Here is a 25,205-nt window from a genome sequence, read left to right as displayed (position 1 = left end):
CTGCTGCCTCAGTGCTGGGAGTAAAGGCATGCACCACCACGCCCAACTCCAAAATTATAGTTCTTAGAGCCAGGCACGGTGGCTCATGCATGCAATGTCAGCACTTGAGAAACTGAAGCAAGAGGTTCACTATAAATTTCAGGCCAGACTGGATTACAGAGTGAGACTCCACCAAAAAAAAAGAAACTATTTTTAATTTTTTTTTTAATTTTATTTATTTGAGAGCGACAGACACAGAGAGAAAGACAGATAGAGAGAGAGAGAGAGAATGGGCGCACCAGGGCTTCCAGCCACTGCAAACGAACTCCAGACGCATGCGCCCCCTTGTACATCTGGCTAACGTGGGACCTGGGGAACCGAGCCTCGAACCAGGGTCCTTAGGCTTCACAGGCAAGCGCTTAACCACTAAGTCATCTCTCCAGCCCCTATTTTTAATTTTTAAACGTTTATTTGAGAAAGAGAGAGAATGGGCACGCCAGGGCCTTCACCTACTGCAAACAAACTCCAGACACATGTACCACCTTGTGTATCTGGCTTACATGGGTCCTGGAGAAATGAACCTGAGTCATTTTGCTTTGCAGGCAAGTGCCTTAACTGTTAAGCCATCTCTCTCCAGCCCAATTTTTTTTAAAATTTTTATTTATTTATTTATTTGAGGCAGAAGGGGGGGGGAGAACGGGTGCACCAGGGCCTCCAGCCACTGCAAACAAACTCCAGATGCATGCGCCACCATGTACATCAGGCTTATGTGGGACCTGGAGAATCGAACCAGGGTCCTTAGGCTTCGCAGGCATGTGCCTTAACTGCTAAGCCATCTCTCCAGCCCCCAAGTGTTGTTTTATTTTTAATAAGCTGGGACCAGAGAAATGGCTCAGTGGTTAAAGGCGCTTGCTTGCAAAACCTGATAGTCTGGGTTCAATTCCCAGGTAAAGCACAAAGTGGCACATGTATCTGGAGTTCATTTGCAGTAGCAGGAGGCCCTTGGGCCCACCCATACTCACTCACTCTCTCTTTCTATTTCTCAAATAAATATGAAGATGTGAAAACAAAAACTGAATTTAAAATTTTTTATTTGTTATTTATGGGAGAGAGTGAGAGAGACAGAGGCAGAGAGAGAGAGAGAGAGAGAAAAAGAGAATGGGCAAACTCCAGACACCTTGTGCTGCATCTGGTTTTAAGTGGGTATTAGGGAATCAAACCTGGGTCCTGAGATTTTACAGGCAAGAGCCTTAACTGCTAAACCATCTCTGCAGTCCCAATTAAATAAACATTTTTATTATACATCATGCTTTTGGGTTTTTTTTTTATTTTGTTTTGTTTTTTGAGGTAGGGTCTCACTCTAGCCCAGGCTGACCTGGAATTCACTATGGAGTCTCAGGGTGGCCTCGAACTCATGGTGATCCTCCCACCTCTGCCTCCTGAGTGCTGGGATTAAAGGTGTGTACCACCATGTCCAGCTTGTTTTGTTTTTTTGAAGTAGGGTCTCATTCTAGCTAAGGCTGACCTGGTATTCACTATGTAGTCTCAGGGTGGAGTCAAACTCATAGCAATCCTACCTCTGCTTCCCGAGTCTGCCTCCAGAGTGCTGGAATTAAAGGCATGTGCCACCATGCCTGGCTTGTTTGGTTTTTTCTTTTTAATTTTTATTTTAGTTTATTTTTGTTTATTTGAGAGCGACAGAGAAAGAGGCAGAGAGAGAGAGAGAGAGAGAGAGAGAGAGAGAGAGAGAGAGAGAGAGAGAGGGAGAGAATGGGCATGTCAGGGCCTCCAGCCACTGCAAACGAACTCCAGACACGTGCACCCCTTTGTGCATCTGGCTAACGTGGGTCCTGGGGAATTGAGCCTGGAATCGGAATTCTTAGGCTTCACAGGCAAGCGCTTAACCACTAAGCCATCTCTCCAGCCCTTGTTTTGTTTTTAAACTAAATCTCTAAACACACCAAATGTCCCATTCCAAAATAATGCCCAACATTCTGCATACAAAATGTCTTGATTGTATTTCTCCTTCACTACAGACACAGAGGTCGTGGCCTGCTTCCCACTCCTCTCTGGGGCTGCCTCCATGCCCCCTTTCCACCTCTAGGAGGAAAACTGCATAGCGAAGACATCAGCCCACACAGAGTTTACAGTCAGTCTTTCTTTTAATTTTTTGCAAGAAGAGAGAGAATGAGAGCACGCCAGGGCCTCTAAATACAATTGAACTTCAGGTGCATGTGGATCTGGGGAACCAAACCCAGGTCTTTAGACACTGCAGGCAAGCACCTCAACCTCTGGGTTAGGTGCTCCAGCAACCCCCCCACACCCAGCTTCTGTAGGAAGTGCTCTTAATCATTGAGCCATCTCTTGAACCAAGTTTTCTTCATATCTGTTGGCATAGTATATAGAACTGAATTGGCATTCCACTTTATTAACAGGTTGAACTTTAGAGAAAGTATTTTTATTTATTTAAATATTGTTATTTATTAACAAGAAAGAGAGAGCACCAGGGCTGTGAATGAATTCTAGAAGCATGCACCCCTCTGCGCATCTGATTTTATGTGGGTCCTGGGGAACCAGACCCAGGATGGGAGGCTTTGAAAGCAAGTGCTTTTAACTTGGTCTTTTTCCCTGAGGTAGGATTTTGCTCTAGTCCTGGAACTCACTATGTAGTCTCAGGGTAGCCTTGAACTCAAGTCAATCCTCCTACCTCTGCTTCCACGTGCTGGGATTAAAGGCATGCACCACCACGCCCAGATCCCTAGTCTTATTTTTTTCCTGAGACAGGGTTTCATGTAGCCCAGGTTGGATTTCAATTCTCTGTATATGATCTTCTGGTCCTCTTGCCTGTACATCCTGAGAGCTTGGATTCCAGGTATGGGCCACTGTGTTTGTCTTTGTCTTTTTTTATTTTTAAAAAGTATTTATTTATTTGAGAGAGAGAGGCAGATAGAGAGACAGAATGGGAGCACCAGGGCCTCTAACCACTGCAAACTATAGACACATGTGCCACCTTGTGCATCTGGCTTACATGAGTACTGGGGAATCAAATCTGGGTCCTCAGGCTTCGCAGGCAAGCACCTTAACTGCTAAGCCATCTGGCCAGCCCTGTCTTGGTTTTGAGGCAGAGTCTCATCATGTAGTCCAGGCTTGCCTTGCAGTTGTAATCCTCCTGCCTCAGCCTCCCAAATGCTGGGACTATAGACATTCACCACCAAAGCTGGCTCAATATATATATGTGTGTGTGTGTATGTATGTGTTTATGTGTGTGTGTGTGTGTGTGTGTGTGTGTGTGTGTGTGTGTATATATTTTTTTTATTTTATTTTATTTTTTTTTTTCGAGGTAGGGTCTCACTCTTAAGAGCCCAAGCTGACCTGGAATTCACTATGGAGTCTCAGGGTGGCCTTGAACTCACACCAGGACCTGGGGTGGTGGCACACGCCTTTAATCCCAGCACTCGGGAGGCAGAGGTAGGAGGATTGCTGTGAGTTTGAGGCCACCCTGAGACTACATAGTGAATTCCAGGTCAGCCTGGGCTAGAGTGAAACCCTACCTTGAAAACCAAAAAAAAAAGAAAGAAAGAAAGAGGGCTAGAAAAATGGCTTAGGGGTTAAGGCACATGCATGCAAAGCCTGAGGATCCAGGTTCGATTCTCCAGATCCCATGTAAGCCAGAGGCACATGGTGGCGCATGTGTTTGGAGTTCTTTTGCAGTGGCTAGTGGCCCTGGCATGCCCATTCTCTCTCCCTCCCTCCCCCTCTTTCTGTCTCTAATAAATAAATAAATAAAAATAAATCTTAAAAAGAAAGAAAATATTTTAGTCCAAAAATGTAAGTTACTTTCCCCCTTTGTTCAGGATCAGAGGCTACTGTAACTGGCAACAACTTGCTCTAACAATGTGAAACTGTCCAAAAAGTCTTCTTCCTCAATGCCAAACTTCGTGTACTGATGAATGTAGGCTCTAGAGAAAAAAAAAAACACAGAATATGGAAAATTAAAAACTTCATGCAATAAATAGAGCTTCTGCTCAGGAACATTCAGCGATCAGACTGTCGGAAGTCTTCTGTTTAGTTATTCACTCTAAGGACAGTGGGGTGTTACTTTAGTGTTGGGCTCCTTGTGTCCCAGAGAGTGGCAGTAAGAGGCACCCAGGAAAAAAGCAAGATTGGACTGGGTTGTCCCCTGGGACATGCTCAGTATCCCACAGGCGATAGATAACTGGGTTCACCATAAACTCTGATGGCTGCCTGGGAAGTTTCATCTAAGGCTTGAGATTAGAAAAATATCCACCCGATGCTAGGGAGGTAGTGAAGCCACATGCTTCTCCGACGTTTAGTTTGTGGTGACGCTAGGGTGGTCCTCTGGGCCCCTCCCCTGCCCAGAAAGTTCTAATGCAGGAGAATAAATCCAGCCCCAAAGAACAGTATCAAAGACACACGTGAATTAAGTTGACATAATAAGAGCTTCTTCCTCTTTCCCCCCACCCAACCCCCCCCCACCACCATTTTCCAAAGTAGGGTGGCTGACCTGGAATTCACTGTGTAGTCTCAAGGTGGCCTAGAACTCTGGGCAATTCTCCTCTCTAACTCCCAAGTGCTGGGGTGAAAGGCGTGTACCACCATGTCTGGTGGCTGCTTCCTCTTTCTCTGGGGCCAAGTCTCAGTCTAGACTGGGCTAACCTGGAATTCACTGTGTAGCCCTGGCTGCTTCCTCTTAAGGAGGAGAACAGAAAGAACCAGAGGAGGACTTAAGTTCTAGGAGAGGATGAGTCCACGTCATGAGTACCCTGTGCGGGATGAGGAGGCCCAGAAATCCTAACTTGCTCAGTCATTTGAAGAACTTTGTTCACTGACTTTGACAGTAAATATACTGTCTACTGGAAGAGAGGCTGAGAAGCCTGTGAAAATGTTCCTCCGTGTGAGCAACACTTCCAGCTCCAAAGACCTCCTTTTTGAAAACTATCTTATTGTCCCTACCTTATCACAATTTTCTACTTTAATATCATTTGGCTTAGAAACTACTCATTTAGAACTGGGCGTGGTGGCGCACGCCTTTAATCCCAGCACTTGGGAAGCAGAGGTAGGAGGATCACTGTGAGTTCCAAGGCCACCCTGAGACTACAGAGTGAATTCCAGGTCAGTCTGGGCTAGAGGGAGACCCTCCCTGGAAAAACCAAAAACACAAACTACACATCTAGTAAGCAATATCTAAATAGTAATAATATTGTAGGCCAACTATTGAGCATCTACTAGACAAGCAACATACTGGGGATTTTACACGTGTCTCTCATTGATTGACTCCTTGCCTCACAGGTTCGCAGGTAAGGCTCACTCTATAGATGGAAACCTGAACCCTTACAGCCACCTGCCCAAGGTCTCCTACCTACAAAGCGGCAGCCGCGCTTCCGCCGCAGCCCACCTCGCACTCTCCCGCGCGATTACCTGGCTAAGGTTAGGAAGGTTTGTAGACTTATTTTGACTTACTTTGAAGCAAACATATTCCATGCTTTGCCCACAATCATGTCAAGTGGCTTTACCAAGAACTGGCTATTGCTAACCAATGCTGCAGACTTCTCATATTTGTTAAAGGCTCGCTGGGTTTTCCACATGCTGAAAGCATGAGCCGGCTCCATCCAGGAAGTGTAGAGAGCAGGATCTTTAAACCCTTCTACAATAAAAACAATGCAAATATGATCAATGTACTTCATATACACATATGAAATGTCATGGTGGAACCCATTATTTTGTACAAGTAATATATGCTAAGGACAGGTATGGTGGTAAACTACCATAATTCCAGTACTCGAGAGGTAGAGGCAGGAAGATCAGGAGTTTAAGGCCAGCTGTGGCTATATAGTGAGGTTTATAAAAATATTTTATTTTTATCTATTTATTTGAGAGGAGGAAAGAGGCAGAGTGAGAGAGGGGGCGGGGAATGGGAGCACCAGGGCCTCCAGCCACTGCAAACAAACGCCAGACGCATGTGCCACCATGTGCATCTGGCTTATGTGTGTCCTGGGGAATTGAACCAAGGTCCTGTGGCTTTGCAGGGAAGTGCATTGACCACTAAGCCATCTATCCAGCCCTACAGAGTGAGTTTGAGGTCAGCCTGCACTCAAGCAAAATGGCGCATGCATATGGAGTGCCTTGACTATGGCAGGAGGCCCTGGTGTGCCCATGCACTCTCTTTCTCTCCCAGAGTGAATGAATAAACCGATGGCAACTGGGGAAGTGGAGCTTTGCTCGAGGAGGTATGTTGCTGAGGACAGGTTTTGGGGTGTTGTAGCCCAGCTCCCCTTGTCACAGCTAACCCATTCTTGCTGCTTCCTGCCAGCTTTGTTGCAAGACTTGATGTCCAGCCTGTGCTCGGCCATGCTTTTCCCTTCGAGACTGTAGGCCTTTCCTTCTGCCAGCTGCTGCTGCTTAGGTGTTTTGTCCAGGAACGAGAGAAGATAACTGCAACAATCAGCCTCCCGGATGCTGGGATCACAGGCCCACACCACTCTGCCCATAATATCATAGTTATTACTCATCTTTTTCTAAGAATACAAGAATTTCTCTCTCTCTCTCTCTTTTTTTTTTTCATTTATCGAGGTAGGGTCTCACTCTAGTGCAGGCTGACCTGGAATTCACAATGTAGTTTCAGGGTGCCTTCAAACTCACAGCGATCCTCCTACCTCTGCCTCCCAAGTGCTGGGATTAAAGGCGTATGCCAACACACCTTACTAGAATCTTTTTTTTTTTTTTTTTTTTTTTTTGGTTTTTCAAGGTAGGGTCTTACTCTGGCCTGGGCTGACCTGGAATTCACTATGTAGTCTCAGGGTGGCCTCAACTCTTGGTGGTCCTCCTACTTCTGCCTCCTAAGTATTAGGATTAAAGGCATGCACCACCATGCCCACAAGAAACATTTTTCAAAAAAAATTTTTGCTTATTTGTATTCATTTATTTGAGAGCATCAGAGAGAGAGAAAGGTGCAGAGAGAGACAGACAGAGAGAGAGAGAGAGAATGGGTGTACCAGGTCTTCCAGCCACTGCAAATGAACTCCAGGCGCGTGCGCCCCCTTGTGCATCCAGCTAACGTGGATCCTGGGGAATTGAGCCTCGAACGGGGGTCCTTAGGCTTCACAGGTAAGCGCTTAACTGCTAAGCCATCTCTCCAGCCCACAAGAAACATTTTTTTTTTTTGAGGTAGGGTCTCACTCTGGTCCAGGGTGACCTGGAATTAACTCTGTCATCTCAGGGTGGCCTTGAACTCATGGCAATCCTCCTACCTCTGCCTCCCGAGTGCTGGGATTAAAGGCGTGCGCCACCATGCCCAGCTTCAAGCATGATTTTAAGCCCTTATATGATCCACAGTACATACTTTAGTTGCCACCTTGACTTCTGCTTACCCGAATCTGCACTTTGCACATCTTTCCCACGAAGGACGAGCAGGTTAGCGATAGAAGTGTTAAAGTGAAGCTCCTTGTTGGCAGATATGCTGCCCAGGGGTGGAAGTCCTGACCGAGGGGGCCGCACCTTCCAGTCCATGCCTGCCGCAGGAAGAACAAGAGGTTTTATGAATGGCGAAAACCTGGCTCAGGCTGGCTGTGGAGTACTGAGGCTAAAGGCATGAGACAGCTTTGGTCTCATGTAACTCAGGCTGGTTGTGAACTGATCTTTCTGACTCCACCTCTCAACTGGGCACAGTACAGGTGGGAACCATTTCTCACCTCTTTTTTTTCAAAGGTTTCCTTAAAGCTTTTTGTTTTTGTTTTTGTGAGGTGGGGTCTCACTCTAGCCTACGCTGACCTGGAATTCACTACATAGTGTCAGTGTGGCCTCAAACTCAAGGCAACCCTCCTACCTCTGCCTCTGGAATGCTGGGATTAAAGGCATGTGGTACCATAGCCAGCCTCTATTTTTATTTTTATTTTTGTTTTTTCAAGATAGGATCTCATTCTAGTCCAGGCTGACCTGGAATTCACTACATAGTCTCAGGGTGGCCTTGAACTCACAGCAATCCTCCTACCTCTGCCTCTCCAGTGCTGGGATTAAAGGCATGCACCACCACACCCGATTTAGCTTTTCTTTTTAAAAATATTTAATTCCTTTATTTGAGAGAGACATAGAGAATGGGCATATTAGGGCCTTTAGACATTGCAAACCAACTCCAGAAGCATGTGGCACTGTGTGCATCTGGCTTACATGGGTACTGGGGAATCGAACCATGGGTCCTTAGGCTTTGCAGGCAAGCGCCTTAATTGCTAAGCCATCTCTCATATATATGAGAAAAACTTTTTAAATAATGGTTGGGGGCCATATGGAAAACACTGGGTACCCCCTGTCGTGCTCATTCTCATGCACACATGTGTGGAGGTGAACACCGGGTACCCCCTGTGGTGCTTATCCCAATGTTTCTTTGATATAGAAATTCTCCCTCAACCCAGACTGCCATTTTCCATCAGCCAGCCCCAGTGATTCTTCCAGTCTCTGCCCCCCTCATGACTGGGGTTACAAACATGCATGGCTACACACAGATTTTTACATGGGTGCTGGAGAATCACACTTGGGTGGTCTTTGGCCCTGTCAGGCCCTCATGCTTAAACAGAAAGGCTCTCACAGCTTAGTCATCTCCCCTAGCCCAAGGCACTGTAAGTCCTGCTTTGTTCTCTCTGAGATCACTCATGTATGTCCCTGTTGCTAGGATATGTGGGAACACATACAATGCTAATGGTGATAGAAATAGTGCCAATCTTTACACAGAGCAGTCTGATAACATATGAAGTCATAAAACTAGATCCTTCAACCAAGTTTGTGCCATAAATGTTTACCCTTATGCATATTCATATATTAAAAAATGGAGGACTGGAGAGATGGCATAAAAATTAAGACACTTGGCTATAATGCTTAAGAACCCAGGTTCGATTCCCCAGTACCCATGTGATGCCAGATGCACAAGGTGGTACATGAGTCTGGAGTTCATTTGCAGTGGCTCAAGGTCCTGGTGCATCCATTCTTTCTCTATCTGCCTCTTTCTCTCTCCCTCACTCTTAAAATAAATATAAAATATTAAAAAAAATTAAAATTCTGGGTGGGATGGCACATGCTTATTAAGCCTAGTATGTAGAAGGCTGAGGTAGGAGAACTGTTTGAATTTGAGGCCAGCCTGAGATGGCATAGTGAATTCCAGTTCAGCCTCGGCTAGAGTGAGACCCTACCTGGAAAAACAAAACAAAAGGGCCTGGAGAGATGGCTTAGTGGTTAAGGTACGTGACTATGAAGCCTAAGGTCTCAATTTTGATTCTCCAGGTTCCATGTAAGCCAGATGCACATGGTGGAGCATGCATATGGAGTTCCTTTGTAGTGGCTGGAGGCCCTGGCGTGTGCCCATTTTTTTTTTTTCTCTCTCTCTTTTTGCCTATTTCTGTATCTCTCTCAAATAAATAAATAAATAAAATATTTTAAAAATAGTTGATACCCTAAAGCCCCACATGAAAAATGGCTAGGCAAACTGGCTTACTGAGCTAAGAGATCACGATTAAGACAGCTCACACTGTCCTAAGGAACATTGTGTTCCATGAGATATTAAACAAGTATTGCTAGAAAAACAAGTACCAGGGCCAAAAAAAACCTGGAAAGTGCCACTTTAAGGTGTGAACTTTCCACTGCTGCTAAACCTAACCTCTGCACTATCATCCAAAATCCTTAAATCAACCAGGTGTGGTGGTGCACGCCTTTAATCCCAGCACTTGGGAGGCAGAGGAAGGAGGATCACCATGAGTTCCAGGCCATCCTAAGACTACACAGTGAATTGTAGGTCAGCCTGGAATAAAGCGAAACTCTACCTGAAAAAAAAAACAAACAAAAAAAAACAGTGAAGACAAACTGGGTGTGCTGGTATACACCTTTAATCCCAGCAGTCAGGAGGGAGAGGTAATAGAATCCCTGTGAGTTCAAGGCCAGCCTGAGACTACATAGTCTCATACCAGGGGGAGGGGGAGTTAAGACAGTATCAGTAAAAATTTTGGTTACTGGCTGAGCAACCAGTAAAGTTGAAACTTCCATGCTCTCATTTTGGAGGTCCTAGAAGCAAGCCAGGCTTCCCAACCCCCCGCCCCACGTTTATTTATTTGAGAACGACAGGGAGAGAAAGAGGCAGTTAGATAAGAGAGTGGGCATGCCAGGGCCTCCAGCCACTGCAAATGAACCTCTAGATGTGTGCGCCCCCTTGTGCATGTGGCTTATGTGGGTCCTGGAGAATCAAGCATCGAACCTGGGTCCTTAGGCTTCACAGGCAAGCACTTAACCACTAAGCCATCTCTGCAGCCCAAGCCATGCATTTCTAAAAGCAGAAGAGGGCTGGAGAGATGTCTCAGCAGTTAGAGAAGGGGTAACAATAGCATAGGGGACTGAAGTTCTACCTGTTATAAATTTATACCAGGCAAGGAAGTACTTCACTGTGTGTGTGTGTGTGTGTGGTGTACAGTGCATGAGATATGTGGTATATGCACATGTGTGCAGAGGCCAGAGGACAACACAGGGTATCCTTTCCTTACTGCTCATCTGTGTACTTCCTTGAGATGGAGTCTTGAGCCATATGCTGGCACCCATGTCTGTCCCCAAGCCCCAACAATTCTCAAGTCTTTGACTCTCCCACTCCATGGATCGGGGTTACAGATATGAGTGACCATGTCCAGCTTTTTTTTTTTTTTCACAGTAGGCTCTCACTCTAGCTCAGGCTGACCTGGAATTCACTATGATGTCTCAGGGTGGCCTCAAACTCATGGTGATCCTCCTACCTCTGCCTCCCAAGTGCCAGAATTAAAGGTGTGCGCCACCACTCCTGGCCATGTCCAGCTTTTTACATGGCTTCTGGGGAGACACAATGGGCAGTCTCTGGTCTAAGAAACTCTCTTGCTTAAGGAGCAAGTGAGCCATCTCCCCAGCTCTTATTTTTAAATGCTCATTTATTTGCACACATGTGTGTGTGTGTGTGCGTGCACGCGCACGCACCAGAGTCCTTGCCATTGCCAACAATGACAGGTGTTTATGCCACTTTATGTGTCTAGCTGTACATGAAGGTTGGGGAATTGTATCTGAGCCATCACCCAGCCTTTACTTTAATTTTTTTTTTTAAGTGAGAGAGACATTGACAGTGAGATAGTAAGAGCAAGAGAGAGAGAGAATTGGTGTACCAGGGCCTCTAACCACTACAACTGAACTCTAGATGTATGTATCACCTTGTGTGTCTGGCTTACATGGGATCTGGGGAGTCAAACATGGATCCTTAGGCTTCACAGGCAAGTGCCTTAACTGCTAAGCCATCTCTCCAGTCCCTGTTTTGTTGTTTTGAGGTGGGGCTTCACTCAAGTCCAGGCTGACCTGGATCTCACTCTGTAGTCCAGGCTGGCCTCAAATTCACAACAATCAGGCTTGCCTGTGAAGCCTAAGGACCCTTGTTCAAGGCTCGATTCCCCAGGACCCACGTTAGCCAGATGCATAAGAGGGTACACGCGTTTGGAATTTGTTTGCAGTGGCTGGAGGCCCTGGCATGCCCATTCTCTCTCTCTCTCTATCTGCCTCTTTCTCTGTCACTTTCAAATAAATAAAAATAAACAACAACAAACAAAAATTCACAACATTCTTCCTAACTCTGCCTCCCAAGTGCTGAGATTAAAGGCATGTACCACCATGCCTGGCTCTTAAATGAATTTTCTTTTTCTTTTTCTTTTTCTTTTTGTTTATTTTTATTTATTTATTTGACAGTGACATGTTTAATCCCAGCTCTTGAGAGGCACAGGGAGGAGGATGGCAGTGAGTTCAAGGCCACCCTGAGACTATATAGTGAATTCCAAGTCAGCCTGGGCTACAGTAACATCCTACCTGGAAAAAACAAAAAACAAACAAACAAAAAGGCCCTCTCGAGTGTCCCAGGGAGCTTCTGCAGGCTGCTCTTGGCCAGAAAAAAGAGCTTCATTTCAACTGGTCCAGGTCAATTCACAGTCAGAGCTTCAGGGCAGGCATTTCTCCCTGTCTGTGGCTTGCCTATTTTTAAAATTCCTGTTACCTTCTTCCATTTTGGCATTAGAAATAAGCATCTGTCTCAAATGCTTGAGGAGGCCCGCCCAAGTAAACGTGCTGTATGCCAGTGAATTCTCAGACATCTGAGGAATGTTACGAACACCCAGCATTTTGAATTCAGGATGAGGGACTAAATGCTCCATTAAGTCTCCTGTAAAGAAAAAGAAAAAAGGATGTGAACTAAAGTTACTACCTACTAGTGCCAATGGCTTAGACACAGTCACAATTTGATGGATGTCTAGGTCACTTGCATTTTCTCCTCAGCCAGAATGGCCTAAACATTAGCATCATAAATCTTCAGGGTCTGGGAAGATGGTGGGTAAAGATGTGTGCTTGTAAAGCCTACCAGCCTGGGTTCAGTTCTCTAACACCTAATAAAGCTGGATGCAAAGTAGTGCATTCATGTGTTCCCACACACATGAATAAACCAAATCATAATAAATTTTCAGAGACATAGACTGCATCTTTGCTTTATTTAGTCAGGAGTAGAAAAACAGCTGGATGTGGCGGCAAATGTCTTTAATCCTAGCACTAGGGAGGCAGAGGTAGGAGGATTGCCGTGAGTTCAAGGTCACCCTGAGACTATGTAGTGAATTCCAGGTCAGCCTGAGCTAGTGAGACCCTACCTCAAAAAACAAACAAACAAACAAACAACTAGAAAAATAAACTTTGCCAAAAGGAAATAATAGTTCAGAGATGAAGCTGGGTGAGGTGGTGCACACCTTTAATCCCAGTACTTGGGGGGCAGAAGTAGGAGGATGGCAGACAGATCAAGGCCCCTCTGCAACTATATAGTGAATTCCAGGTCAGTCTGAGCTATACAGTAAGACCCTACCTCAAAAAATGAAAAAAAAAAAAAAAGGCTGGAGAGATGGCTTAGCAGTTAAGTGCTTGCCGATGAAGCCTAAGGACCCCGGTTCGAGGCTCAATTCCTCAGGACCCACATTAGCCAGGTGCACAAGGGGTGCACGCATCTAGAGTTCCTTTGCAGTGGCTAGAAGCCTTGGCGTGCTCTCTCTCTCTCTCTGTGCCTTTTTCTCTGTCTGTTGCTCTCAAATAAATAAATAAAAGTAAACAAAAATAAATTAAAAAAAAAACAAAAAAAGGAAAAGAAAAAGGAAAAAGTTCAGAGCTGAGTCATTGGAAATATGAAGGAATGTTTAGCTAAACCCAGAAAAACAAAGAAAGCATGGCTGCACACACCTTTAACCCCAGTAAGTACTTGGGAGGCAGAGGTTGTAGGACTGCCATGAGTTTGAGGCCACCCTGAGACTACATAGTGAATTCCAGGTCAGCCTGGGCTAGAGTGAGACTCTACCTTGAAAAACAAAAACAAACAAACAATCATAAAAAGCAAGAAAGAAAGAAGGAAAGGAAGGGAAAAATGAAGAAAATTCTGGTAGCTGAGCATGGTGGTACACACCACCTGTAATCCTAGCACTCAAGAGACTGAGGTAGGAGGATTGCTACAAGTTGGAGGCCCCCTTGTCTCAAAGGCAGAGAGAAAGAGAGAGAGAGAGAGAGAGAGAGAGAGAGAGAGAGAGAGAAAGGAAGGAAGGAAGGAAAAAAGAAAGAAAGAAAAAAAAAGCAAGCAGGTAAGCAGGCTAGGGAAATGGATCAGTGGTTAAAAGCACTTGCTTGTAAAACCTGTTGGCCCTCGTTCAATTCCCCTCTACCCAAATAAAGCCAGACGCAAACGGTGGCACATGCGGGCTGCAGAGATGGCTCAGCGGTTAAGGCGCTTGCCTGAAAAGCCAAAGGACCCAGGTCCGACTCTCCAGGACTCATGTTAGCCAGATGCACAAGGGGGTACAAGCATCTGTAGTTTGTTTACAGTGGCTGGAGGCCCTGGCACACCCATTCCCTCTCTCTCTCTTGCTACCTGCCTAGTTCTGTATTTCTCTCTCTCTCTCTCAAATAAATAAATAAAAATAAAAGGTTTTTTTGTTTGTTTGTTTGTTTTTGTTTTTTCGAGGTAGAGTCTCACTCTGGCCCAGACTGACCTGGAATTCACTATGTAGTCTCAGGGTAGCCTTGAACTCACAGCGATCCTCCTACCTCTGCCTCCCGAGTGCTGAGATTAAAGGCGTGCACCACCACACCCGGTTTAAAAATAAAAGTATTTTTAAAAAAAAGTGGCACATGCACTGGGCATCGTGGCACACACCTTTAATCCCAGCACTCAGGAGGCAGAGGTAAAAAAGGATTACTGTGAGTTCCAGGCCAGCCTAAGACTACACAGTGAATTCCAAATTAGCCTGGGCTAGAGTGAGACCCTACCTAAAAAAAAAAAAAAAAAAGTGACTAAGAGAAAGGAAGAAAGAGACCCCCAAAATAATGCAGTAGTCAGCAGACAGTATCTACTATTACTTGAGAAACTTCTCAAGACTTTGTAAGGATTCATAGATGAAGGCAGTAGGTTTGAAGGAAGGATTCTGAGTACACACTGAATGTATCTTTAGGCAGAGAGAAAGACGGTAAAGAAAACTTTGAGAATGTCAGAAGAGTTTTCTACCAAGAACACACAAGGGACAAATACCTAGTGGATTTCTTCTGTAGCGAAAAGAGCCTTCCCCAGCGTAAGTAGGCTGGAAGACACTTCCCAGCTGATGGGCCAGCACCTGGTTCATGTCGCTAAAGGAGATGTGCTTGATATTCATCAATTTTGCACAGATCTTATGGACAGCATCGTTCTCGTGGACAAGGAGGGCATCTGAAGACCGGTACAAGTGAGAAAGAGTCAAAATGGAGTTGTAGTTCTGAACGATAACCTGGAGAGGAAAAGGCCAGAAATAAGAAAGGCAGAAGAACAGGAAAGTGGGGGGGAGGGCAGGTATTACCATGAGATATTTTTTATAATCGTGGAAAATGTTAATAAAAGTTGAAAAAAAAATAATTAAAAAAAAGAAAGACAGAAGATATGAGTGGTCAGTGGGCTGGGAAGACGGCTCGCTGATTAAAGGCACTTGCTTACAAAGCCTGCCATCACAGGTTCGAGTCCCAGCATCCATGTAGAGCTGGACACAAGGTAGTGCATGTGTCTAGAGTTTGTTTGCAGTGGCAAGAAACTCTGGCATGCTTCCTTCCACATTAACTAGCTAATTGAATTTTTAAAAATGTTGAGTATGGTGAAGCATGCCTTTAATCCCAGCATTTGGGATTTAATTAATTATGTAGTCTCAGGGTGGCCTTGAACTCATGGTGATCCTTCTACCTCTGCCTCCCAAGTGCTGGAATTAAAGGTGTGCATCACCATGCCTGGCTCAATAATTTTTTGAGGTAGGGCCTAGCCCAGGCTGACTGGGAATTCACTGGGTAGTCTCAGTGATCCTACCTCTGCCTCCCAAGTGCTGGGATTAAAGGTGTGGACCACCATGCCTGGCTTCAATAATTTGTTTTAAATTAAAAATAGGAGTGGGGGCTGGAGAGATGGCTTAGCGGTTAAGCGCTTGCCTGTGAAGCCTAAGGACCCTGGTTCGAGGCTCGGTTCCCCAGGTCCCACGTTAGCCAGATGCACAAGGGGGCGCACGCGTCTGGAGTTCGTTTGCAGAGGCTGGAAGCCCTGGCGCACCCATTCTCTCTCTCTCTCTCTCTCTCTCTCTCTCTCTCTCTCTCTCTCTCTCTCTCCCTCTGTCTTTCTCTCTGTGTCTGTCACTCTTAAATAAATAAATAAAAAATTTAAAAAAAAATAGGAGTGGTGCCGGGTGTGGTGGTGCACACCTTTAATCCCAGCACTTGGGAGGCAGAGGTAGGAGGATTGCCATGAGTTCAAGGCCACCCTGAGATGACAGAGTTAATTCCAGGTCAGCCTGGACCAGAGTGAGACCCTACTTCGAAAAAAAACCAAAAAAAAAAAAAAAAAATAGGAGTGGAGAGCTAGGTGTGGTGCCATATGCCTTTTATTCCAGCACTTGGGAGGCAGAGGTAGAAGAATCATTGTGAGTTACAGGCTAGCCTGAGACTACATAGTGAATTCCAGGTCAGCCTGGGCTAGAGAGACCCTACCTTGAAAACCCAAACCAAAACAAAAATGGGCCAGGTGTGGTTGTATATACCTCGAATCCCAGCACTCAGGAGGCAAAAGGAGGAAGATTGTCTAAACTGCAGGCCACCCTGAGATTACATAGTGAATTACCTGTCAGCATGGGTTAGAATGAGACCCTCTCTTGGAAAAAAGAAAAAATAAGCACGGTATGGTGGCACATACCTTTAATCCTAGCACTCGGGAGGATCGCCCTGAGTTCGAGGCCATCCTTAGACTACATAGTGAATTCCAGGTCAGCCTGGGCTAGAGTGAGACCCTACCTCGAAAAAAACCAAACAACAAAAAAGAAAAAAAAAAGTAGGACACTGAGCCAGGAGTGGTGGCTGATGCCTTTAATTCAAGTTCTGGGGAGGCTGAAGTAGGAGGATTGCCACGAGTTTAAGGTCATATAAGGCTACAGAGTGAGTTCCTGGTCAGCCTGAATTAGAGTGAGACCCTTTCTCAAAATAAACAAGGGTTGAGAGATGGCTTAATGGAGAAGGTATTTGCCTGCGAGCCCAGGACCCAGATTTGATTCTCCAGGTCCCATGTAAGGCAGATGTATATGGTGGTGCATGTGTCTGGAGTTCATTTGCTTTGGCTAGAGGCCTTGAGGTGCCCATTATCACTCACTTTCCATCTCTCTCCCCCTCTCTCTGTCTCTAATAAGTAAATAAAATAAAATTGTCTTTAAAAAATAATCACAGCATTTGGGAGGCAGAGGTAGGAGAATCACCATGAGTTCAAGGCCACCCTGAGACTACATAGTGAATTCCAGGTCAGCCTGAGCCAGAGTGAGACACTACCTTGAAAAACCAAAACCAAAACAACAACAACAAAAAAAAACCATGAATTCTGTATGTATCATACTATCAAATCAGTCGTGAAGCTATAACAAAACTTACAAAGAAGCCAAGCGTGGAGGCGCATACCTTTAATCCCAGCACTTGGGAGGCAGAAGTAGTAGGATCACTGTGAATTTAAGGTTACCCTGAGACTACATAGTGAATTCCAGGTCAGCATGAGTTAGAGCAAGACCCTACCTCGAAAAACCAAAACTAATAATAACTTACAAAGAAGAGATACATCTTTTATTCATGTTCATTTCAATAGCAAGAATATAGTCCATGAAAATTTCAATTACTATATTCTTACCTCACCAGTTCCATAAGGCCATATAACCTGATTCATTCTCAAAGAGTTGGAGTATTGATCTTGTAAATTCTGTGTAATGAAGGCCCCGAGCCCAGATCCTGTGCCACCAGCCATGCTCATTATGATGAAGAAACCTCTCAAAGAGTCACATCTCTCCACTTCCTTCCGGGTGAGGTTCATTATAGATGCTTCATGCCTTGGTCCATGCACAGAGTAACTATGCCATGGGAAAAGAAAGAAATAGAAGCACCTTTCAGTTTAACCAGAAAGAGACAACATAGAGGAAGATGGTTTCGGAGAGGGCAATTTTCAAAACTGAGTGAACTGAGGTTCAGGAAAGGTATGGGGTCTTAATGGGCAAAATTTAAAATACACAAGTTAAATATATTTAACAGGTGAATATGAATGCTATAAGATCTAGAAAGTTCTTTGTTAAAAAACTGTTTATGCCAGGTGTGGTGGTGTATGGCTTTTATCCCAGCATTCGGGAGGCAGAGGTAGGAGGATCACTGCCAGTTCAAGGCCAGTCTAAATTTAATTCCAGGTTAGCCCGGGTTAGAGACTCTAACTCAGAAAAAAAATAAGTAGGGCTGGAGAGATGGCTCAGCAGTTAAGATGCTTGCCTGCAAAATCTACCTACCTGAGTTTGATTCCCCAGTACCCACATTAAGCCAGATGCGCATCTGGAGCTCATTCACAGTGGCTGGAGGCCCTGGGCTGCCCATTCTCTCTCTCTCTTCTCTGCTTGCAATTTTTTTTTTTCTTTTTTGTGTTCTGTTTTTCAAGGTAGGGGTTCACTCTAGCTCAGGCTGACTTGGAATTCATTATGTAGCCTTAGGGTGACCTTGAACTCACAGTTAACCTACTACCTCTGCCTCCTAAATGCTGGGATTAAAGGCATGCGACACCACACCTGACTTTTTGTTTGTTTGTTTGTTTTTAGATTTATTTTTTACTTAATTATTTTAGACAGAGAGAGGGAGAAAGAGAGAGAGAGAGGGGAAGAGGGAGAATGGGTGCACTAGTGCCTCTAGCTACTGTAAATGAACTCCAGATACATATACCACCATATGCATCTGGTTTACATGGGACCTGGAGAATTGAACCTGGGTCCTTAGGCTTCGCAGGCATGCGCCTTAACTGCTAAGCCTTTTTTTGAGATAGGGTCTTGATCTAGCCCAGGCAGACCTGGAATTTCTCTCAATGATCCTACCTCTGCCTCCCAAGTGCTGGGATTAAAGGTGAGAGCCACCATGCCCAGCTTCAATATCTTTTTTTAATTAAAAATAGGGGTGGAGAGATACCTTAGCAGTTAAGGTACTTGCCTGTGAAGCCTAAGGACACATGTTTGATTCTCCAGATCCCACTTAAGCCAGACACACCAGGTGACACAAGTGTAAGGTCACACATGCGCATTAGGTGGCGCACACTTCTGCTGTTAGATAGCCGTGGCAAGAGGCCCTAGTGTGCCAATTCTCTCTCTTTGCTCTTGATCACTCTCTCACTCTTTCCCTATTTAAAAATAAAAAAGTAGGGCTGGAGAGATGGCTTAGCGGTTAAGCGCTTGCCTGTGAAGCCTAAGGACCCCGGTTCGAGGCTCGGTTCCCCAGGTCCCACGTTAGCCGATGCACAAGGGGGTGCATGCGTCTGGAGTTCGTTTGCAGTGGCTGGAAGCCCTGGCTCGCCCATTCTCTCTCTTTCCCTCTATGTGTCTTTCTCTCTGTGTCTGTCGCTCTCAAATAAATAAATAAAAAATGAACCAAAAAAAAAAAAAACTTAAAAAAAAAAATAAATAAAAAAATAAAAAAGTAGAGCTGGTTGTGGTAGTGCACGCCTTTAATCCCAGCATTGGGGAAACAGAGGTAGGAGGATTGCTATGAGTCCGAGGCTACCCTGAGACTACATTGTGAATTCCAGATCAGCCTGAGCTAGGGCCTCTGGCCACTGCAAAAAAACTCCAGACGCATGTGCTACCATGTGCATCTGGCTTACATGGAACCTCACAGGCATGCGCCTTAACCTCTAGGCCATTATTCCAGCCCTAAAACAATGTGTTTTTAAGTATTTTTAGTAGATAAATTAAAAACATTGCAAGCTGGGCATACATTGAACACCTTTAATCCCACCATGAGTTCAAGGCCATCCTGAGACTACATAGTGAATTCCAGGTCAACCTGGACCCATAGCAAAAGCCTACCTCAAAAAACAATACCAAAAAAAAGGTTCATTTCTACAATTTGTATTTTTTTCTTTCTTTCTTTTCTTTTTTTTTTTTTTTTTGATGTGGGGGACTGGCTCAAGGTAGGGTCTTACTCTATCCCAGGCTAACCTCAAACTCACTCTGTTGTCCCAGGGTGGCCTGGAATCTGGAATTCACAGTGATCCTCCTACCTGTGCCTCCTAAATGCTGGGATTGAAGATGTATATGTCCTGCTCCAACTCTAAATTTTAAAACAACTATTACGTTTTTAACAATATTTTTACTTAATTATGAGAGAGAGGCTATATGCACATTACGGCCTCTTCCCATTGCAAAGGAGCTCCAGACACATGTACCACTTTGTGCATCTGGCTGTATGTGGTACTGGGGCATTGAATGCAGGCCAGCAAGCTTTGCAAACAAGCACCTTTAACCACTGAGCCATCTCCTCAGCTCCTAAGACAATTTCAAGACTATGCATTTGGTAGATCGACTATGTAGTTGTAACTACACTATTACTTGACCATATATATACATATATCTGTAAGGAATTATTCTTACCCATAAGCCCAGTTGTTACCAGAACCTTGTTTTTGACAGAAGCATGAATGCTGACCATATTTCCATCGACCAGATTGAGCAGCCTTTGATAGCGTTTGATTGATAACTTTGGGTTCCATATCGACAAGAACAGCCCTGGCAACTAGAACTAAGTGGGGGGGGGGGAGAAAAAAATTTCCATGTCACATGTAGATTACACAGAGTAATTACAAACTTCTAGGTCACTGAGCTATATCCCTAGTCCTAGGTTCACGAAAAAGTCAAGGGTTGGGGAGAGAATGATTTCTCATGTTATTTTGAAATGCTACAGTAGCAGATAAACGCACATGGTCATAACATGCAGGATTCTTTTTTTTTTTTTTTTTTAAATGCGAATGAGTGTGAGAGAGGATTAGCATGCCAGGGCTTCCAGCCACTACAAACTCTAGACATGTGTGCCTCGTGGGCTCAAAACCACTATGTATCTAGGGTTGGCTTTAAATCTGAACCTTCAGCCTCTTCATCCCAAATTCTGGGATTATAAGTATAGATGACTATACCAGGTTAATCAATAGAAGAGAGGCTAGGCTAAAGGTGGCTTTGGTATAAAAAAAATGTAGTAAATTCCTAGTGACTGAAGTTTCAGAAAGAACTATCCACATATGTATGAAAGAAAAGGAGAGCCCACGATTCTAGTGGATAAGAAAAGCTCACATACTAGGAGCTAGGGAGATAACTCCGTCAGTAAAGTGAACACAAACATGAGGGAGGACCAGATCCCCAGAAACCAAGTAAATGCTAGATGCAGTGGCATGAACCTACAATCCCAGTGATGGGGATCTTGAAATAGGTGGATCCCTGGAGCTTATAACCAAATTGGTGATTTCTAGGTTAATAAGAGACCATCTCAAAAAAGGTCTCCTGTGCTGGAGAGATGGCTTAGCGGTTAAGCGCTTGCCTGTGAAGCCTAAGGACCCCGGTTCAAGGCTCGGTTCCCCAGGTCCCACGTTAGCCAGATGCACAAGGGGGCGCACGTGTCTGGAGTTCGTTTGCAGTGGCTGGAAGCCCTGGCGCGCCCATTCTATCTCTCTCCCTCTATCTGTCTTTCTCCCTGTGTCTGTCGCTCTCAAATAAATAAATAAAAAAATGAACAAAAAAATTTTTTTTTTTTTTTTTAAAAAAGGTCTCCTGCCACTGCAAATGAATTCCAGATGCATGCGCCACTTTGTGCATCTGGCTTTATGTGGGTACAGGTGAATCAAACCCAGGCCTTCAGGCTTTGTAAGGAAGTGTCTTTAACCACTAGCCATCTCTCCATACCTGCCATCCACCTTTTTTGAGACATGGTGAGATTGTGTCTCAAGAAATTACAAAAGCTGGCATGGTGGCACATGCCTGTAATCCCAGCACTTGGGAGGCAGAAACCCTAACTCAAAAAGGAAAAAAAAAAATTACAAAAAAGAAAATGCTGGAGAGATGGCTTAGCAGTTAAGGCGCTTACCTGAGAAGTCTAAGGACCCAGATTTGACTCATCAGAATCCAAGTAAGCCAGATGTACTGGTGTACTGGAGTTTGTTTACAGTGGCTAGAGGCCCTGGTGTACACATTCTCTCCCTTTCTCTCTTTCATAAATAAATAAAAATAAGGCTGGAAAGATGGCTTAGCAGTTAAGGTGCTTGCCTATGAAACCTAAGGATCCATGTTCAATTGCCCAGTGCCCACATAAGCCAGATGCACATGGTGGCACATGTGTCTGGAGTTTGTTTGCAGTGGCTACAGGCCCTGGCATGTCCACTGTCATTCTCTCTCATAAATAAATAAATAAAATAAATAGGGGGCTGCAGGGATGGCTTAGCAGTTAAGGTGTTTGCCTGCAAAGCCAAAGGACACAGGTTCGATTCCCCAGGACCCACATTAGCCAGATGCACAAGGGGGCACGCATCTGGAGTTCGTTTGCAGTGGCTGGAGACCTGGCATGCCCATTCTCTGCCTCTCTCTCTGTCCATTGCTTTCAAATAAGTAAATAAAAACAGATAGGGCTGGAGATATGGCTTAGTACTTAAGCACTTGCCTGTGAAGCCTAAGGACCCTGGTTCAAGGCTCGATTCCCCAGGACCCATGTTAGCCAGATGCACAAGGGCGTCTGGAGTTCGTTTGCAGTGGCTGGAAGCCCTGGCACGCCCATTCTCTCTCTCTCTCTGTGTCACTCTCAAATAAATAAATAAAAATGAACAAAAACAGACAAAATTTTTTTTAAATAGGTGGGGTAATGTAGCTCAGTGGTAAAGCACTTGCTTACATGTGTGATATCCTAGGTTCTATCCCCAGCACAATAAAAAATAAAGCCAAGCAGACATAAATCAAAGCACCTCTCTCTTTCTTTTTAAAATATTTTATTTATCTATTTGTTTTTCTTATTATCTTTGGTGTTTTTCAAGGTAAGGTTTTATTCTAGCCCAGGCTGACCTGGAACTCTTTGAGTCAGGGTCTCTTGCCACAGCAAATGAACTGCCAGACTGCAAATGAATGTCAGATTAGCTGGACCACAAGCTTTGGATTCTCCTCCCGTTATTGTTGGTGCATTGGGATCACAGATACCTTGGCCAGTTTACATCTTGCTTTACATGGGTTCTGGGAAACTGAACCCAAGGTAGGGTCTCACTCTCTAGCCCACTATGTGGTCTCAGGGTGGCCTCGACCTCATAGCGATCCACTTGCCTCTGCTTCCCAAGTGCTGAGATTAAAGGAGTGAGCCACCACATACAGCTCCTTTTTTTAAAAAATGTATTTTATTTATTTATTTATTTGAGAGAAAGAGAGAGAGAGAGAGAGAATGGGCATGCCAGGGCCTCCAGCCACTGCAAATGCATTCCAGATGTATGCACCCCCTTGGGCATCTGGCTTGCGTGAGTCCTGGAGAATCAAACCAGGATCCTTTGGCTTTGCAGGAAAACAGCTTAACCACTAGCCATCTCTCCAGCTCCCCCCCCACCCTTTTTGTAATGAGAGTGAGAGAAAGAGAGAGAGAATTGGTGCACCAGGGCCTCCAACCATTGCAATCAAACACCAGATGTGAGAGCCTCCTTGTGTTCATGTGCAACCTTGTGTGCTTCATCACTGTGCATCTGGCTTACTTGGGACCTGGACAGTTGAACATGGATCCTTAGGCTTCACAGGTAAGGGCTTAACCGCTAAGCCATCTCTCCAGCCTCTCCCCCACCCATTCGATAGTTTTAAGTTGGTAAGATCTAAGCATGTTCATGTGCAGAGATGAAGATTTCCCAGAGGAGTCAAAGCTTATTAACATATAAAAAGGGCCAAGGGGAGCCGTGTGTGGTGGTGCACGCCTTTAATCCCAGCACTTGGGAGGCAGAGGTAGGAGGATCATCACCATGAGTTGGAGGCCACCCTGAGACTACATAGTGAGTTCCAGGTCAGCCTGGGCTAGAGAAAAATACTACCTCGAAAAACTAAAAAACAAAAGAAGGGCCAAGGGTAGGGGGAATGCTCTGTGGCTGTGTGGTGGTGCGCTTGCATAGCATGCTGAGTTCGGTGTGGGGGCAGGGAGTAAGAGCAAAGGCCTACCCTAGTGAAACAGAAGTGTGGGGCTTGATAACTGTGGAGGATCAGAGTTGAAGAGGTTTGTCACAGAGACTAAAGGAGAGGACGGTCAACCATGCATACCTCCACTTTCCTCCTCCCTGAAGAATCTTTCTTGGCACGATGCTTGATATGCCTCATTCTCTCTCTTAGAGCAGAGTCCCTGGGAGCTGTGTGAGTCCGTGAATAAAGTATCAAACACTTCAAAACCGATCTGGTTGCCACACTGGCCAAGCTGCACGGTTACTATTGACATGCTGAACAACAAACTAGTCCTGTTCCCTCAAAAAGCCAGGGGAGTAACCTGTAACAGAAAAAACAAACAAACAAAAACCACACCTGAGAACCACTACATTACTAATAAAAACAAATAATATGTTATCTGTGTTAATTATGCATTAATAAGAAGTAATTTAAAAATTTTTATTTATCTATTTGCAAGTGGGGGGAGGGTACTCCAGAAGCATGCACCACTTTGTGCATCTAGCTTTATGTTGGTGCTGGGGAATTGAACAGAGAATATGGGCGCGCCAGGGCCTCCAGCCTCTGCAAACGAACTCCAGACACGTGCACTACCTTGTGCATCTGGCTAATGTGGGTCCTAGGGATTCAAACTTGGGTCCTTTGGCTTTGCAGACAAACACCTTAACTGCTAAGCCATACTCCAGCCCAGTTTTTCATCATCACCATCATTATTATTGTTATTATTTTTGGTTTTTCGAGGTAGGGTCTCACTCTAGCCCAGGCTGACCTGGAACTCACTATGGAGTCTCAGGGCTCAGGGTGGCTTAGAACGCTTGGTGATCCTACGTCTGCCACCACACCCAGCTCTTATCATTATTTTTGACAACAAAAGAGACTTCTCTTGTTGGATGTGGCGGTGCACACCTTTAATTCCAAAATTTGGGAGGCAGAGGTAGGATCACCAAGAGTTCGAGGCCAACCTGAGACTCCATAGTGAATTCCAGGCCAGCCTGGGCTAAAGATCTTACCTCGGGAAAAAAAAAAAAAAAGACTTCTTTTGTTTTTTGAGGTAGGGTGTCGTTCTAACCCAGGTTGACCTGGAATTTACTGTGCAGTCTCAGGGTAGCCTCGAACTCATGGCGATTTTCCTATCTCTGCCACCCAAGTGCTAGGATTAAAGACCTCACATCAAGTCTATGTAGCGCGGGATATGAACAGAGGCCCCAGGGCCAGACTTTCTACTTAAAAATTCCAAGCCTGCAGTGTAAGTAATATTGTCCTCATTTTACAGGTAAACTGGATGCCGGGAAGGTTTTGTAAGTTCCCAAGCCACTGAATTAGTAAATAGCAAAGCCCAGACATTCTCTTTACCCACGGGTCCTAGGATGCCCCGGTGAACCCCACACTCACTGACAGGTCTCGGGCCGCGCGGTTTCTGTCCGGTTCAAACTTTAGAGGACCAACCCTCTCACTACGCGCATGCTCACTTTCAATACTTAAAAAAAAAAAAAGCTTCCAAGAACGAATACGCATGTTCCGTAAACTGGGACCTTTGGCGTGTTTCTCCCTACCACCTTCTCTCCTATTCAGCAAGGTTAATTACGCATGTTCACTTTCAATTTACCAACTTCAGATATCGTACGCATGCTCCCTGTGCACGGAGCGCTTTAGCTGACAATGCGC

The 25,205-nt window shown here is 45.0% G+C and overlaps 1 protein-coding gene across 3 annotated transcripts; it reads right to left on the bottom strand.

Annotated features, from left to right (window-relative positions):
• Positions 1-3,750: 3,750 nt before the first annotated feature.
• Positions 3,751-24,993, bottom strand: Tubd1 (tubulin delta 1). 3 transcript variants are annotated; one of them, XM_045158956.1, is made up of 9 exons: positions 24,933-24,993; positions 23,643-23,862; positions 19,980-20,127; positions 17,219-17,435; positions 14,579-14,810; positions 12,026-12,190; positions 7,368-7,508; positions 5,461-5,644; positions 3,751-3,938 (listed from the first exon to the last, which is right to left on the bottom strand). In XM_045158956.1, exons 2-9 carry the CDS (start codon positions 23,812-23,814, stop codon positions 3,836-3,838), a joined length of 1,362 nt encoding a protein of 453 aa, XP_045014891.1. In that variant the 5' UTR covers positions 23,815-23,862; positions 24,933-24,993; the 3' UTR covers positions 3,751-3,835. The 3 variants fall into 3 exon arrangements, with proteins under 3 accessions (XP_045014891.1, XP_045014892.1, XP_045014893.1); XM_045158957.1 differs by having other exon boundaries at positions 24,894-24,959; XM_045158958.1 differs by lacking the exon at positions 24,933-24,993 and adding an exon at positions 24,898-24,923.
• Between the last annotated feature and the right edge of the window lie 212 nt (positions 24,994-25,205).

The sequence above is a fragment of the Jaculus jaculus genome, chromosome 9 (genome assembly GCF_020740685.1).
Source record: "Jaculus jaculus isolate mJacJac1 chromosome 9, mJacJac1.mat.Y.cur, whole genome shotgun sequence".
NCBI lineage: Eukaryota > Metazoa > Chordata > Mammalia > Rodentia > Dipodidae > Jaculus > Jaculus jaculus.
The sequence above is the reverse complement of the archived record's forward strand: the minus strand, read 5'-3'. Positions and strand labels throughout refer to the sequence as shown.

Coding starts and splice junctions, on each gene's coding strand:
- Tubd1 (XM_045158956.1), bottom strand. CDS start 23,814: ATGTCAATAGTAACCGTGCAGCTTGGCCAGTGTGGCAACCAGATCGGT. Junction 14,811..17,218: donor GGCCTTATGGAACTGGTGAG/GTAAGAATATAG, acceptor TTTCCTCTCCAG/GTTATCGTTCAGAACTACAA. Junction 7,509..12,025: donor TAATGCCAAAATGGAAGAAG/GTAACAGGAATT, acceptor TTCCTGCGGCAG/GCATGGACTGGAAGGTGCGG.